The sequence below is a fragment of the Montipora foliosa genome, chromosome 1, assembly GCF_036669935.1.
Source record: "Montipora foliosa isolate CH-2021 chromosome 1, ASM3666993v2, whole genome shotgun sequence".
Taxonomy (NCBI): domain Eukaryota; kingdom Metazoa; phylum Cnidaria; class Anthozoa; order Scleractinia; family Acroporidae; genus Montipora; species Montipora foliosa.
In genome coordinates this window covers 7,609,135-7,626,634 of record NC_090869.1, presented here as the reverse complement: position 1 = coordinate 7,626,634, position 17,500 = coordinate 7,609,135, and the positions used below count along the sequence as shown (strand labels likewise).

The 17,500-nt window shown below is 37.7% G+C and overlaps 1 protein-coding gene across 1 annotated transcript in view; it reads left to right on the top strand.

The window, feature by feature from the left end:
• The window catches only part of LOC137968854 (uncharacterized), a 30,826-nt gene that overhangs the window by 2,130 nt on the left and 11,196 nt on the right, over positions 1-17,500 (top strand). Inside the window, exons 3-5 of the mRNA XM_068815351.1 lie at positions 1,321-1,507; positions 2,412-2,544; positions 6,138-6,240. Coding sequence (XP_068671452.1) covers positions 1,321-1,507; positions 2,412-2,544; positions 6,138-6,240 — 423 coding nt within the window. The remainder of the gene's footprint in view (positions 1-1,320; positions 1,508-2,411; positions 2,545-6,137; positions 6,241-17,500) is intronic.

Here is a 17,500-nt window from a genome sequence, read left to right as displayed (position 1 = left end):
TAGAAACTACCCCTTCATTCATTTCTGTTCAGTGGAGAGACTGGATGAGACATAATAGGATAAGAAAGTGTAATACATAACGTTTTACCCTCAGGTCGCGAAAAAATATTTAAGACAAGCAATTTTTTTCCTTGTTTACAGAATTTCATGATAAGTAGAGAGAATCTGATAAAAATCGGGAGAGTGGGAGACAACACATCAAATCGGGAGACTCACAATCAAATCTGGAGGGTTGGAATGTCTGATAATGTGAGATCCAAGATGTGTGCAAAGAACTATCTGAATGTATAATTATAATAATAATAATAATAATAATAATAATAATGACCTGTGGTGACTTGTTGTAACCAGCTGCTCCCAAGGACTTTACAAACCAGGCTGAATATCCTGCCTGAGTCTACAAGGAATGGAAATAATAATAATGATAATAATGATAATAATAATAATAATAATAATAATAATAATAATAATAATAATAATAATAATAATAATAATAATAATAATAATAATAATAATAATAATGATGATGTACTTATTTATGGTAAGTGTTGTCTTCTACTGTTCTACTGTTGGGGCATTAAAAATTATTTAGGACACTGATCATGGAAATCAAATCAATTTATCTGACATCAAGTCAAACATTGCTTTTTGAGGAGGGAGAAAGCTGGAGTATCTGGAGAAAAACCTCTCAGAGTAGAGAAGAGAACCAACACATGCACTCAATCCACACATGACACCAAGTCTGGGAAAAGGACCTGGGCCATCCCTGCTCTTCTGTATTAATTCATAAAATTATTCCTATAATCAGCTGTGAATTCAAACAATTTGGACGAACCTTGGGTCCAAATGTCAACTATGTCATCTCTATATGTCAACCAGGGCATTGGTTTTATGCTTCTTTGAAATTTTGCTTTTTCATCAATAATTGGTCATTTCTTAATCTGCAATTAACTACCCACAATTTTTTTGCCTTTATGCTGTACCATGTTTTCAAAAATAAAATAATAATCATCATCATCATCATCATCACTGCTCCTCTTAGAGTTGAGTGCTCTTTTTAGTAGATGGAACATAATTATACTGCATAATGTTCACAATGGTATAATATTTATATTGGCAAACTCTCTAAGCGGTCCTGAAGTGTGATTTAATAACATTGAGTGGTTAATGTACAATAGTTTTTCCTGTGTCTTTCTATGCTGAAAACGTTTCTTTTTTTTTTCCCTTGTTGCTGGGATCCCCTGCTTAAGTAGGCAGAATTGCCAAAATGTGAGTAAATCACCCTTCAGGACCAGTTACAAGTTTGCTGATATTTTGCAGGTTCTTTTGGCCTGGTTGGTGGGCAAACAGTGGTATCTTCAGATGTTACCAGCAAGTATGGTAAATTAAGTGAACCTTATCAGCAAGGGTTTGTTTTGGAGACATTTAAGGCTGTGCCTGGTGTCACCAAGATAGGATGGAATTCAAGTGAAATACCTTACCAAGGGATCTTCTCCAGACCTCAAGGGTATGTTACTGTATCACCTCATGCCCACTTTCCCAGTGCAAAATTGTGCTGTAGTTTTACTAATTTTACATGATTTTATTGCACATAACTCAAAACTATATTTGAGGTGATTTTATTATGATCTCAGTGGTTTTCCAATATTACCATAATTGGCCATTTGATAAATATTTCAGAGAAGAAATTAATCCTGAACTTAATCTTATTTGTTTATATTTTAGGAATTAATTACAGGTCATCAGTATTGATATTGATTTGTTTGTAGGATAAAATTATGTACTGGGTTAAATAATAATGTAATGTTATTTAAAAGTCATTTTGTGGACTAACGTTGGATAGATGGTGGTAGATATACAAGTCATGTAGTACCCAAGTATGGTGAGCGAAGCTTTAACTGTTCTGATCAAGAAGTTAGCTTATTATGGCCCAGGTTTTCATACAAAGATGATAGCTTCAACTTCTGTTTAGAGCATTCAGGGTTTTTTTTCCAAGGATGCCGGTGTCATAACAGAAAAAAGTTTTCATTTCAATATCCTTCTCCTTTCATTTTAGTCATAGTTAATAGAGGGGAATGGTTATGAAACCCGACAAATTTCTTTGTTGTAGGTTTTTGGCCTTGACCATGCATAAAACACAGTTGTTTACACTGTACTGAGGAACTAACCAATAGAAACGTGTTGGTTACATAATTCATGCATTGTGTATGAGCGCAAAATAAAAGATTGTCCACGGTCATGGACTTTCCGACCTAATTCTTGGCATCTTTGTTTGCTCCTTTGATGTTTGCCAGGCTTCAAAACCAGTCCCCTCTATTAACTATGATTTCGTATATCCAGGGAATGACAAATAACAAACTAGAGATTCGAGGTTAGGATTTGAAGCAATTATGCCAATTATCACTTTCTAGTGCTCCAGTGTGTCATTCTTGGCAAGCCTTAGTTGTTAAGTCAAGAATCCAAACTGTTGAGCAAGCTGGACTGCTTGAACAATTGTCTGGTCGAAGCAAGGATGTTACCAATCAGTCAGACATCATTTCAAAGGTGAGTAATCAAATGAAAAGTTCTTTCTACAGTTTTTCTCAGAAAAGATTTGTTGCAGTCACTGTTCTACTCATATTCGTGTTGCTTTGTCAATTGTGGGAGCAGAGATGACACGGTAATCACCTCTTGGAAATGTTGTTGGGAGACTGGATTTAGGCATTATTAAAATTAATATTTACTATTATAATAATTTACCAGTACAATGTAATTGAAATACAAATGCCATAAGAATGATCTGTAAGAGAGTCATGGACCCATACTCCCTACTTTTAGCATAACTTGTGGCTAAATTTTCATATATTAAAAAATTTTAAGCCTGCAAGCAAGGGTATGTTTCACTAGAGTCCAGGCTCATTGCCGAAAAATGTGTGGAAACTGCTTACGAACTTTCATCTTAAGAACGAAATGATGTGTTTTCTTCAATGTTGAAGAAAACACGTCATTTCGTTTGCAAGCAGTTTCCACGCATTGTTTGGCAATGAGCCTGGACTCTAGTTAAACTGTTTTCATAAGTTTGTGGCTGTACCTTTTTAGGGTTAGGGTTAGGATTATCGAACAGTATAAGCACTACCTCCTTGACAGCCAAATATAATAATATTATATTCCCTTCCTTCCTAATTCTTATTCTTATTATTTTTTTCCTTTCATTTAATTCCTGTGGTAGTGGCCATCTCAAAAGCGGCCACTACGGACTTTTCCACTTTTTCTCACTCAAATATAATTAGTGTGTTTCCTTCTTTCTTTTAATTGTTATGCCCATTATGTATTTTCTGAAATAGTGCATAATAATAATAATAATAAATCTTTGAAATCTAAATCTTGATTCTTGCTGTGTTAAGGTCACATGTTGCTTATTTGTACCCATTGCCATATGTAACATGTGCCCTACCTCCTAGGCTCAAAATTTTTAAAAAAGATGCAACAAGATATGAAGATTTAGCCACAACTTACAGTTGCAAATTAAATTGCATCATTTGCAAAAGTGGGGACAATCATTGTGATGCCCTATTCTCGGTTTTCACATGACGTCACGACCGCCATGTTGGTGCCCTAAACAAAGAAAAGGCGGCCATGTTGGTGCCCCGACCAAATCCTCTGGGAATTTAACTCTATTATTATGCAAACGCTTCCTTTTGTTTTCGTTGAAAAACATGGCTGTTGATCACGTGAGTGAAAACCAGCAATAGTTTTACAAAACAAAAAGGAGCCTGCAATACATATGTGATCGAGGGAATGGGTCGTGGTCCAACCACAGTACAATTTTGCTCCCTTTCTCCAAATTGAAACAAAATTCATGATGAGAAACAAAATATTTTTTATCGCTTTATTTATTTTAAGAAGAGTTTCTGCAAAATGCCATTTGCTAAGTAAGCCCTTTTATTTTAACGGTGAAAGCTGGTCGCAAATTGGCGACTCCTCCGGATATCTTCATAATCGCAAACAGAAAGAATTCAGTCGTAAATGCGACTGTCTTGGTCGCAAGTTTAAGTCCTGATCTAGCATAAGCGTGTAAATACATTGGACGGGCCTAATTGTTAGATCTATAAATTGTTTAAATTTCCGCATATAATCAATGCATGTTTACATATACATGTAATATGGCCAATACGAAACCAGCAGATCTGTTTTTAGTCTGCTACAGATCTGCCTACAGATCTGCCGGCAGATATGTAGCAGATTTGCGGGTTGTCTTCAGGTCATCTACAGATTATGTACAGATCATCTGTAGAATGTCTGTAGAACATCTGCAGAATGTCTGCAGAATATCTGTAAAATGTCTGCAGACCTTGTCTGCAATACATCTGTCGAATCTGCAGCCTTCCTGCAGACAAGAACAAAGGACCGAAGAATACGAACCGCACCAATAAAACGTTGTCTATTTTAAGATGAAAAGCGTCGCAAAAGGACCTAGCCTGTGTTTCATTAACAGCTAAACCAGATATTAAATGCTGACAGACACTCGAACGACAGCTTGGATTTTGAAGTCATTTAGGACTTTGTGTTGGTATTAAACACGCGATCCATTTCCCTTAAAAGCGAACTCACGAGTAGTGAAATGATTGAAGAAGTATTGGCAGCATATTTGTTTGCAAATCAAGTTAGGAATAGTTACCTTAACGCCGGCCTTCTGTTTGGATTGCAAACCCGAGTGAGATGTTCGCATCTTCACACCGTAAGTCGTAACTTAGCTAGTCTTTGTTCAGGGAATCACCATCAGCGTGTACAATAAACAAGGTTTAATACGCTTACGTATGATGTACAACAGTGTGTTTACGATGGGTGAGTGTAAAAATTCTTTGAAACAGGTCTTTTTACACAAATAAATTATTTCGCCGATTGTACTAAGCTGGTTAATGTAATAAATGCTGGGAGACAGGGCAGCCGCGATAAAGGACAGTGTTTACAAAACTTCAGTCTGAAATTCTCACAGAATTTCCGTGAAATATATATTCATTAATTATTCTGAGAATGGTCAATCATTCTTAAAAAATGTCAAGCAATTTTAAGCATTATTTTGGCCGGATACACATATCACGGGGATACACATATCACTGTGACACCTGCAGTGTAACATCAAGTTTGTCCCAACGATTATTTGTCGCGCGATTTTATTGGCTACTTTATGTCACGTCGTGCAAACACTGGGCAGTCATCACGCAATAACCCCCGTTGGATGATTTCTCTCCCATCGTTGTCGAACTTAGTCTCCCTCTTTTACGATATGTCAAAACGTGTCTATTGTGAACTGTTGGAACTCTTGGCTTATTTATAAATGGTTTGTAAATTTCACGTTTTGTTTTCATTCCAGAGGTAAACAACAAACTTACAACTGTAGGTTAATTTAACGAAAATCTTAAATTGAGACGCAATGCTGAGAACAAGATAACGTCTACGCGTATGTTTTTAATTAAAAAGTACCTACTTTAAAAACATACTTTCTGAAAAACTTCTCTAAAAACCTACTTTCTGAATTATTATCACTTTCTACAAGAAAATTATGTAAGAAAATTATGTATGGTAATGTTTTTACTGAGTTTTGTTAAGGGGTCCAAATCCGTGGAGGGGGGTAAAAATCTGCTAGCGGATATGGACCCCCCGGTCCATATCTGTCCATATCCGCTAGCGGATTTTTACCCCCCTCCGCGGATTTCGGCTGGTGCTTAAGCCTTCATCAGTTGCAATATAACGGTAGCAAGCGTGATTCAAATAACAGCACATCGAGCACGCGCTGATGAAAATCCCCATGCAGTTTCTTGAAACATAGCGCGAGACTGCACGTGGATTTTCATCAGCGTGCTACCATTATATTGCAACTGATGAAGGCTTAAGCACCAGCCGAAACGTCTTGCACAAAACATCAAAAAAACTAGTCAGTGTCAAACCATTATTTTACTATGTCAGCTCTTCACTACCACTACTCTATTTTTAAACGTTATGGAAAAGTTTTTGGGGGGTAATAGAGGTGTATTATGGGATTGTGCAAGTAGTGAATTAGTTTTTTTGGTACAAGCCCAAGGAAATGCCTCATGAAACAAACAGTATCTATGTATTAAGCATCTTTTTAAAGATTATCTTCATTTTGAATTTGGTAGATTGCTCAATACTGCAAACAAGGTTGTCGTTTAGTGTGTGTGGAGCTGACAGGCCAGAAGCAAAGTGCTGGTGTGTTGGCATCAGTAAGTGGCAAAGGAGCAGGTGTGTCAAACAAGAAATTTTCAGTTTTTTCAGTTTTCTCTTAATATAACCTTACCGAAAAGGCAGAGTTTAAAGACAATTTTACAATTATTATTGATGAAGGCCCTTGGAGGCATTTTAAGTTATATAGTATGGCAATGTTAAGTAATAAAGTTTATGTAGAATCATTTGTCTCATGATAATAGTCACTGGTTGTAGAACTGATTGTGTGCGGTCTACTACCTAAGTGACTACGCTGTAAGACAAATGATTATATAGTTATTATACGCTTTATTATTTATAAATGTCACTGTTCCTTGGTATCAACTTAATTAGCTTTTTAACTCATAACGCAAGGCACAATAGAACGAGACAACAGACGTATTGGCATTTTTTGAGGGGAACACTGCCTTGCGGCTGGTTAACCTATTCGACTTCCGGATTGCGTGACATAGAACAACCTCACTTATCTCCCCAGCACTACTAACTGAGTGGTAAACAGCACGTGCTGGATCGGACAAGAGTATTGGTTAGCGAGCAATGGACAAAGGCAAACGAGCCAAAGAGCTTGGGGGAGGTCGCTGCACAGACACAGGAGTGACCCAAGGCAAAGCGACATATCTAACCCATCTCCAAAGGGAGGGAGGGGGAAACCTTTAACAAATTGCAAACAGCTAGTTGGTTTACTATAGAAGACAAACTGCTAAGTGAAACTTGGACGGCTAACTGAGCCTTTTATAGCGAGACTCTGTGCATTAAAGTAGCCAGTTGTACAGGTTCTACTATGTAGCTTGTAGGCATTACATGTGCTCTTCAGTAGTAATGAATGAGGCCTTAACAGATTTGGCCAATGCAAGTGATTGTACGTTATAATCTGAGATCAAGGAACAAATTAAGTCTTTATGTCCTCATTTTATTCACAACAGGAACATTGATTTTATGACTTTGAATGACCAACTACAAAGAACACGAAGACATGAATAGCCCTTTTAGTACGGTCATGTTCCTTTAACCATATTTTACTGATGGAGCAGTGAAATCTCATTTTACCACCACAATGACCAGTAACCACGTCTTTTACATTATGTCATCTTTGTTTATTTATATGCTCTGGGAGGTATTGGTCAAGACCCCTGCGCGGGCAGATGCAAATTAATTTAATATGCTGAAACCTTTCAGTAATGGCCATTAAAACAAAAGAGAACAAAGTGAGTACCAGTTTTCTCTTTGGGATGGAGGCCTGAGGGGTTTATACCCCTTTGGGTCTTTGCAGTATAACTGTCGCACACTGCTTTCAAGAGTATACCATGCCCAGTATAGGTTTAACGTTTTTTTTTTTTTGGTTATTACGTCGTAATAGCGTAAGGGCTACTCTCGAGAATAAAGTATGTTGGTTGCCTTTAATACACGCAATCTTGGATTTCACTGTGGTGGCAATCATAAGAATGGTTTAATACCTTTCGTAATCATGGAGGATATGAGCTGTTAGTAGTAACGTGCTCGTAATAGCGTAATAAAGTAATTGGCCGTTAGCAATCACGGTAACTGAGTGTTGAAAATTTAAAATGCGAGAGTAACTTGTTCGTTGTAATAGCATTAAAAGGTTGTTCACACTCGCGATAACGAATGGTATGGAAAGTGATAGAGTTAGCGTAAGTGAACCTTGAAAACGTCGTAATAGCGTAATAATGTAACAAGCTTTTATTGCTTACGATAACCGATCAATGCAATGGCGTGATAATGTATAAATACGCCTAATCGAGCATAGCGCACTAAATTAAGGGAAAGTGTATGGATACTCTATTGTAATATCGTAATAATGTAATATGCATTTTGTACTCTCGATAACCAAGTCATGACAATGAAAAGTGAAAATATTCTGTTGTAATAGCGTAATAAGGTAACAATCCTTTAGTACAACGACAACCAAGCATTGCAAATGAAAAGTGTAAGTATATATACTCAGTCGTAATAGCGTAATAATGTAATAAGCCTTTAGTACTCACAAAAACCAAGCATTGAAAATGAATAGTGTAAGTATACTCAGTCGTAATAGCGTAATAATGTAATAAACCTTTAGAACTCACTACAACCAAGCATTGAAAATGAAAAGTGTAAGTATACTCAGTCGTAATAGCGTAATAATGTAATAAGCCTTTACTACTCACAAAAACCAAGCATTGAAAATGAAAAGTGTAAGTATATATACTCAGTCGTAATAGCGTAATAATGTAATAAACCTTTAGAACTCACTACAACCAAGCATTGAAAATGAATAGTGTAAGTATACTCAGTCTTAATAGCGTAATAATGTAATAAGCCTTTAGTACTCACAAAAACCAAGCATTGAAAATGAAAAGTGTAAGTATATATACTCAGTCGTAATAGCGTAATAATGTAATAAACCTTTAGAACTCACTACAATCAAGCATTGAAAATGAATAGTGTAAGTATACTCAGTTGTAATAGCGTAATAATGTAATAAACCTTTAGAACTCACTACAACCAAGCATTGAAAATGAAAAGTGTAAGTATACTCAGTCGTAATAGCGTAATAATGTAATAAGCCTTTAGTACTCACAAAAACCAAGCATTGAAAATGAAAAGTGTAAGTATATATACTCAGTCGTAATAGCGTAATAATGTAATAAACCTTTAGAACTCACTACAACCAAGCATTGAAAATGAATAGTGTAAGTATACTCAGTCGTAATAGCGTAATAATGTAATAAACCTTTAGAACTCACTACAACCAAGCATTGAAAATGAAAAGTGTAAGTATACTCAGTCGTAATAGCGTAATAATGTAATAAGCCTTTAGTACTCACAAAAACCAAGCATTGAAAATGAAAAGTGTAAGTATATATACTCAGTCGTAATAGCGTAATAATGTAATAAACCTTTAGAACTCACTACAACCAAGCATTGAAAATGAAAAATGTAAGTATACTCAGTCGTAATAGCGTAATAATGTAATAAGCCTTTAATACTCACAAAAACCAAGCATTGAAAATGAATAGTGTAAGTATACTCAGTCGTAATAGCGTAATAATGTAATAAACCTTTAGAACTCACTTACCAACCAAGCATTGAAAATGAAAAGTGTAAGTATACTCACTCGTAATAGCGTAATAATGTAATAAGCCTTTAGTACTCACTGCAACCCATCATAAGAGGGTAATAACGTAATAAGTGTTCAGTAATCACGGCACTCAGTCGTCATGACATAATAATCATTTTGTTATCATGATAACAGAGCCGTGAGATTGAAAAGTTGAAGGTTTTCTACTAACCTGCGCCCTCTATTAAGAAAAGTCTGCTAGATCGCTGGTTATTTGGCATTCTAGAGGCCAGTCCATTTTACCACCGCGCCTCATGTTAAATAAACATTGTGATAAACAAGCAATATAATTAAAATCTAAGTGGTTTGTGAGCGATATTTTTCAAAAGCATGTGATATTCCGCTTTCATTCCTTCATTTGTACCGAAAACCAGAGGTGTGAAGCACACCATTGCAACATCCAGCCCTTTCGACATTCACTGTTAACCTTTCTTCTTCTTCTTGTCCTTTTTTAATTCCTTGAAGACTGCTGTTGTTTTGCTCTGGTCACTTAGGTTGTGTTCTATTGGGATCAACCGTTTTTTGTTGGTTGGGTTGGTTGAGTTTTTTCGGGGTCTATTGGGAAAACACCGTTTTCGTTGGTTAGGTTGATCAACTTTTCCAACCGGCTTGATACTCTATCAAACGACCTATAAAACTTGTTTGAAACGGTTGAAAAAGCTTTGGCAGCAACCGCTGTCGTTTACGCGGGCCATTTAAAGTCGGCCGCGGGCTCCTGCCATGTTGGTTTCGGGCCTCAACTTGTCATGCTGATTAGTCTGGTAATAACTATTCCAAGGAGTTACCGCGTTTCAACCGAAAATGGTCGGAAAAGTTCCTCAACCACCATGCTTCTTTGACAAAGAACTGTCTCTCACTTTGTTGCCGTCTCCTTAATTGCATCTGTAGAAACATTTCAAACAGTGCCATTCCAGATATTATGCCGTTATTTTAGCACAGCAAAGGTCCATTTAGTCATCATGGACTGAGACAGTATCCATGAGATGCTTAATCACAAGGTGGCTTCATGGGGCCTCCCTAACATAGAAAGAGATTGGCTTGCGACCAAAACATTATTATTATTATTATTATTATTATTATTATTATTATTATTATTATTATTATTATTATTATTACCTTCTCACTACCGTCGTCGTCGAAGTTGCTTAAGCTGTGCCATGACAATACCACGTTGAACAATTCTCGTATGACAAGTCATGATTTCAATTTTAATTTCGATTTGATGGAAAACCCGCGAAGAAATCGACATCCGCGGGTACCCATAAAAAGGCTCAATGCTCTCCATGCTTGATTTTTCAGACATTGTTTGAAACAAGTCACACGTACTGAGAACCCAGATCACAAAAACGAATCTGAATGATGTGGTGCATACACTACGATAGCTTAGCTTGTGTCTAAAAGGAAAGCAAAATATCGTTACAGCGATATCAGTGTATTGGACGACAAAATAAGGGGGGTGAAGCGGAACAACTGTTCTAAGGGACAACTGTAGGGATGTGGTATAGAGACAACGTTTCCTATATCCCACGGATGTTGCCACTTTTCACATAAAGATGTCTTTTTTTTCTAAAATAGGATTTTACCTTCTTCACAGGTTTGTTTCTTATGGACACTTCTGAACTACATTTTTTGTCTCCATTTCGTAACAGTGAAGCATCGGCAATTAGACCGTATCAATAAGCTTACTGTTGCGATATAAAACGATAAACGGATAGTCGCGCGGGAAAGTTCAGTCACTTATTGGGAATTTAGACACTTTCTGTCCTTAAGTGTGGGGTTCATTTCGGTTATCGGGCATATGAGATTTGTTGAAAGGGCGGCACAGCCATAGGGACGTTTTGGATTTAATAGAGCGCAGTATATTACTAGGAAAGTCATGTAAATTAGATTTACCCAGCCAAATTGTTTATTGCATTATACACCTTTTATTGAAACGTTCCCCATAAATTAAACAAGCGGCGAATGTGTTTCCTAGTGGGGTTCCCGGTTCCGTCGTGCGCTTCTCAAGAAACAAAGGTACGGTCCTTGGCTTTCCGTCATTGTCATCAGAGACCTAGAAGAAGGCAGTGACTTACAAGGAAAGTTGAGGAAATAAGCGATGATACCACAACTTCATAGATTGTCATCAAAGACAAAGAAAGCAAACTAGTTGCTTACCGTGTTGTGGAGTGGTCGTCCAAAAATAGAAGACAACTAAATAATAATTTCCATCCATCATTGTGCATAAAATTCGCGTTGTGGAGTGGTCGTCAAAATATAGAAGACAACTAAATAATAATTTCCATCCATCATTGTGCAAAAAATTCGAAGCTTCTTGTCGTCACTATCTCTGAAAAGTCATCAAGGAATGAGCACGTTTGCTACGTAGTTAAATGGCCTCAGAAAAGTCCAACCGAGCGCCTTGTGAGCGAGAAATGGGTCGACAAAGATTTTTGGTCTCCCTCCACCGGTGAAGAAGGCGATTTCCCGTATATCAATTGCGGAAAGTTTGAACATGCTAAAGTGATTCACCTCGAGCAGTGCCTTTACGAGATCATAGTAATGAAGAAACGATGTATTTATGACATACATTTGAACTGTGGGAATGAAACAAGAATAAGTTTCGAGATCATCGCAGTTATCAGTGGCGGATCCACCCTTATTTTTTAATGTTAAAAGTAAAGCCCTTTTAAGGACGTTCGCGCGAAATTTTTTCAACATTGATTTTCTTCTGAAACTTTTACCACTGAAAGATGATGAGTTAGTTATGTCAGAAATGTAAAAAAAATGGGGGGTCACCGACTTCGTTTTGGAGAGAACATGTCCGGAAAAACACCCAAAATGTGACAAAATCGGACTTCGTTATCGAATAAGGCCAGTGTCTGTAAACCCAAATATATTGCAATTAAATCTTTGAAGTGAAATGTTCTCTGCCAAATATTGTTTAAGTGGACTAATTAAGTGAATTTAGTCAACTGGTGAGGTTCCCTTAAAGATCAAGTTCGCATTTAGCGACCACAGTTTCACGCGCCTTGCAGCAGCAAGATGGCAGGATTTGATGTCCCGTGAGCAGAACTCTTGAAATTTTTTGAACTTCCCACATTGATTTTTTGTTCATTTTTGGACAACGTGGAGATAATTGTAAATAAAATCCGTTTCTGGAAAGAAAAATAGGGGTCACCGAACGTCCAAGACCGTTAAATCCAGGCAAAGCTATTGCAATGGCCTTTTGCCCTATCAGTTCTCATTTTATTACTAAGCGCGCGCGCTCGTGTATGACGTGGCGTGTGCATTTGCGTGCGCAGTAAGGATGCGCAGAAACAATTGGCGCGAACGTCCTTAAATGTCTTTTCCCAGACAAGAACACCGAAACCCGCAGAAGAGCAGAACATTTTCTTCGCCGCTTCCTCCTTTGTAGACTTTCGATGTGTTTATATGAGAGAGCGGGCTGGTCCGAGGCTATTTTCCTCCAAACAGGTACTCCTCGGATATATTGACACAGGTTTCCTGCCCGGATTTGTAAATCCGAACTTATTCAGACCAAAACATACTATTTTCCATACTGGTTCTGATTGTAAAAAAAAACTGTCCATATGAACATGAATAACTGTAAAACATACTGTCAAATAAAGACCGAATATTGTAGCATCAATACAGAAAGCATTTTTAATTGACACGTGGAATATGGTAGGGGTGTGCCCCACGAAGAGTTCGCGATTCTTACGAGATCTTGAAGAGGGTGCAAAGGAGTGCCCACAATACTATTCGATAACTTCTTATTCCTTTCCTGAAGAATCTGCTAAATGGGTGTAGTGTATTGAATATATGAAAATTTAAGCGCTCTTACCTGTAGGCCATCAATTTGGAATAATTATTTAATTGTAAGGTTACTCCCGAAGAGTTGCATGATTAGAGCATTAAATTAGTAATGAGGGATATGTTTGCGTTTTATCAGATTCCCAGTTTGTGGGATAGCCCTGGATGGCTTCAAGTATGATACCTGCTCGCTCTTGGCGATGGGACGGGGGTCGGGTTGTCCAACTCTTGATAAACATCTTAGTCTCACTTAAATTAAGCATCATCAACTTTTCTGGGACATTATCTGAATGACCCTCAAGTGCCACAGGTATGATACAACTAATGTAGTCTGCATATTTAATCATTAAAGCACTGGACTTACATCATTGACCGTAATCGTAAAAAGCACTGGCTCCTGAACCAATACCCCGGGAGGAATGGTGCAGACACAAACCCTTTGCTCAGGCGTCGATCCACACCCGTTTTTATCGATTTGCGCAAGTCTCTTCACCGGTTAAAGATGAAACCAATATGATTTGATCTGTATTGATTTGATTTGATATCCTTTGTCCACGACCCCACAAGATATTCAGCTTTAAACATCGTGTTAAAAATAAAGTTCAATTATCATCACCATCATTATTATTATTATTATTGTTATTATTATCATCATCATCTTTGTGAACTGGATGATCTTTTTTCCCGTTTGCTTCCTAAGGGAGCGGGTTATCTTTGCTGGTGTCATTTTGTGCGTCGGCCGGGCGCAAACCATGCACCTGCAGCATCAGTCACGCAAGTGAATAATTCTGTTCATAAACTAAGCACCTTTCTGAGGATTCGCGCAGATCCCAGCACGCAGATCTTTTGTACCTGTCACAGTTGCTCTTTCTGATACTTGCCTCATATTTTCTACCATTCCGCTCTTTACTGTACCAAGTGTACCAACAACGACAGGGATATCTACGGTTTTCATATGCCTTATTATTATTATTATTATTATTATTATTATTATTATTATTATTATTATTATTATTATTTTTATTATTATTATTATTACCAAGAAAATAATAAGAAAATGGGAGTCACCGGGTTCTGTTTCGAGACAGCAACTAAATACAAAAGAAATGGTGTTTTCGTGTGACATTCCTGTTGCCTTGTTAACCAGTTTACCTTCCCAATCTCGTCCCCAAAGCCCGATTTTATTTTAAATTCGTGCTGGAGCTAGCGTCCACGTTTGGGAAATGTGACTGGCGAATTAAGGAAACGCGACTACATTTTTATCATTGATGCAAATGCCATGACTGAAACGAAACACTTAGTTTTTAAAATAATTTATCAATATTATCAACGGCTTATCGTTGGTAACTGTAACCACCTAACACAACACAATTGATATTAAACACCAACAAAACAAATAAACCACCAAAAGGATCAAGACGAACGGAAACGACCATAACAACTACGAATTTATTGGTTCTAAGAACAATTCAAGCGAAAATTCTTGCTAGCTTAGCTCGTTAAGAGTTTATGCGAATTGTCCACCCGTTTCATATGCCTAGACCGTAAAATACATTCAGGTTAACAAGCAGGCAAGTCTGCAACAAACAGGGATGCATTAACTTGTTCTTCATAAGTGTTGTTTATCCTACCAAAACGCAGTAAATATTCAGTTAGCTTGGGTAGCTTCTATCTATGCTTACGTCGCTAAAGAAAACCAGCCTTAACTTACCGTGCAATTATTCGTTTACGTGTGAAAAGGAATGATTACAGTGCGATTACCTTTTCGCTTGCAGCCTTCAGAGCACGCGTGAGAGTACAAACTGGTACTTCGTAGGCTTTCAAGATACTCCATAGCATCCTCCTCGTTTCCAGACATTGTATTATCTGGATTCTTTTTTTCTGTGAATATCCATGTTTCCCGCAACACCTTATCATCCAGCTCCTCCACCAACTCCTGCTTCCAGAAACATTTTGCAACTGTTTTACCAGAGATCTCACCAGGAAGATTTGCTTAAAACATAAGAAACATGCTTGTTACTCATTTCAAAGGTACTTAATAGTTAGCGAATTTAATTCATATCTGACTGCTCGTGGCGGCGATATAAATACTGCTTCTTCAAAAGAATCCAAAGATAACTTGGTTACGCAAGATATTCATACCAACCCTTATTGGACTTGTCTTGGTTAGGAGAACCCGTCGACAGGTCAGCAAATTCAGATGGCTCTTGCTCTGAATACAAGTTACAACAGAAAAAAATAAAAATTAAATAGCACTAGCTGTTTTGAGCGTAGAAATACAAATTATTTTATAAATGCTTAAAGAAACTCTTTAACATTCGTTAAAAGATGAAAAGACGTACTGACAAGACAGAACTGGAGAACTTGTGGACAAAATTACATGAGTTATTGTTAGCGGTGTCGCTAGCAATGTGCAACATCAGTCAGCTTTCACCAACAGGATGGTACATACCTGCAGTTGAACCGCTTGAGTTGCCTTTCTCTTCTAGTAGAATGTCATCACCTTAAATCAAGAATCGAACAAAAAAGCGATTTTGAAGCGCACGGAAAGGCTTTGCAGGAAACAAACGTTTTGGATAAATTCCGATTATGAATTACCTCCAACCATCGCCCTGTACTTTTCGATGTTGTTTACGAATGCCTCGTTATATGCCTCCGAAAAGCCGCTAAATGAAACCCAGCAATGATTTCTGGAAAGTAAAGGAAAATTAAAAAAATTCCTAATAATGGTGACAGTCCCATTTGTAAACAAGTGCCGTAAATTTCAGAAAGGAACGACCCTCGTTACTTGCGAAAATTAGCTACTTTCGAGATTTCATTTCAGTCCCAATTTTTCGAGGTCACTCTTGGGAAGTCGTTTCTTTAGGAAATGTACGGTATACAAGTCATTCTCAAAGCGGCATCAAGCGACACTAGACATACAAAACGTGTGTTTGATTGTCAATATGACAGTAACTCACCCAAGACTTGGAATCCACTTGTACAGATTCTTCTCTACGTATGTTACATTGCTGGCTTCCACCAATGGAGATTCGTGCTTCTTGGGGTACAGATGTTTACCCTTTTCGTCGGAAAAAAATGCTATTCCATAGCTTGTTTTGCACCGATTACAACAAAGCATCACTTTCGTTGCCGGCAGAGGACCTGTTATCCCGTAAACTATTGCTTTAGAAGGCATATTATTCATTGCCAGGGCGTTATCACAATGCAGGCATGACTCCACTGGTGGCACAATGAATCTGTTGTAGTGATAGCTGCCTTCACCTGTGAGTTCCCATAAAGAATCGTCGAGCTCAAATTTGAATGATGCGCAAAACACTGAGCAGTATCGTTCCATTATACGGGCATAAATCTGAACTTCAGCCTCTGACAACTTGACACCGTTTTTTTCAAGGATTTGTTTTGCAATGGAAAAGCGAAGAGGTATTGTACTTCCTCTGGGGATGACACTAACGGTAATGGGGATATGATCTAAGGCCATTTTCAAAAGCACAACTCCTCGAAACGTTAATTTTGAAGAGAGCAAAAGCAAAGCCTGATCCTCTGTGATAACCAAGTTATCTACAAGAATAGCAATGTCGATAGCATGTAAAAAAGAAAAGGCAGCATGTAACTCGTCCTGGGCTTTGTTTCTTTGATCAATACGTTGTTGAACTGCATCTGGCGTAAAGGCTGCCGCGAGTCGTCGCTTCTTCATTTCCTCAGCGCTTTAGGCTTTTAAGAAAAAGACAAATGGTTGATGCGCATTAGCGTAGCGTTACATACAAATCGTTTGTTGAGCCAGGTCAGACTATTCTACGGGGTTGGTCACGTTAGATACACTCAGTCGTTTAAAGTGCATTTCATCTCCAAACATTTCGATCTCGGGAAGTAGGGTTGCGCCGTTGCATGCATGATTGATAGTTCAACGTTTCTATCTGTATCTCTTCTTTTCATTACGTTATTACGCTTTACGATGGACATTTTTCACGCCAGATATTTTCAGCAGTTATTACGCTATTACGCCAAGTATTGTAGTAAAAATGTTCCGTTCCATCTGTTCCGATTCGCAATCTTTATGTTCTTTCTTTGTGTGTGTCATTACGATATTACGCTATTACGATGGACATTTTAACGTGCTATTATTGGAGCTTGGTCAAGCTGGAAAGTTTTTGCCCGTTATTACGCTATTACGCCAACATTGTGTAATACTAGGAGTATTCCATTCCATGTTTGTTCAACGTCGCAATCTTTGGTTATGTTGTTCATTACGTAATTACGCTAATAGAACGGACACTTCACAGAGTTAATGTAGGGGCTTGGTTAGCTGGAATTTTTAGGCGCAGTTATTCAGTTATTACGCTATTACGCCAACAATTTAGCAGG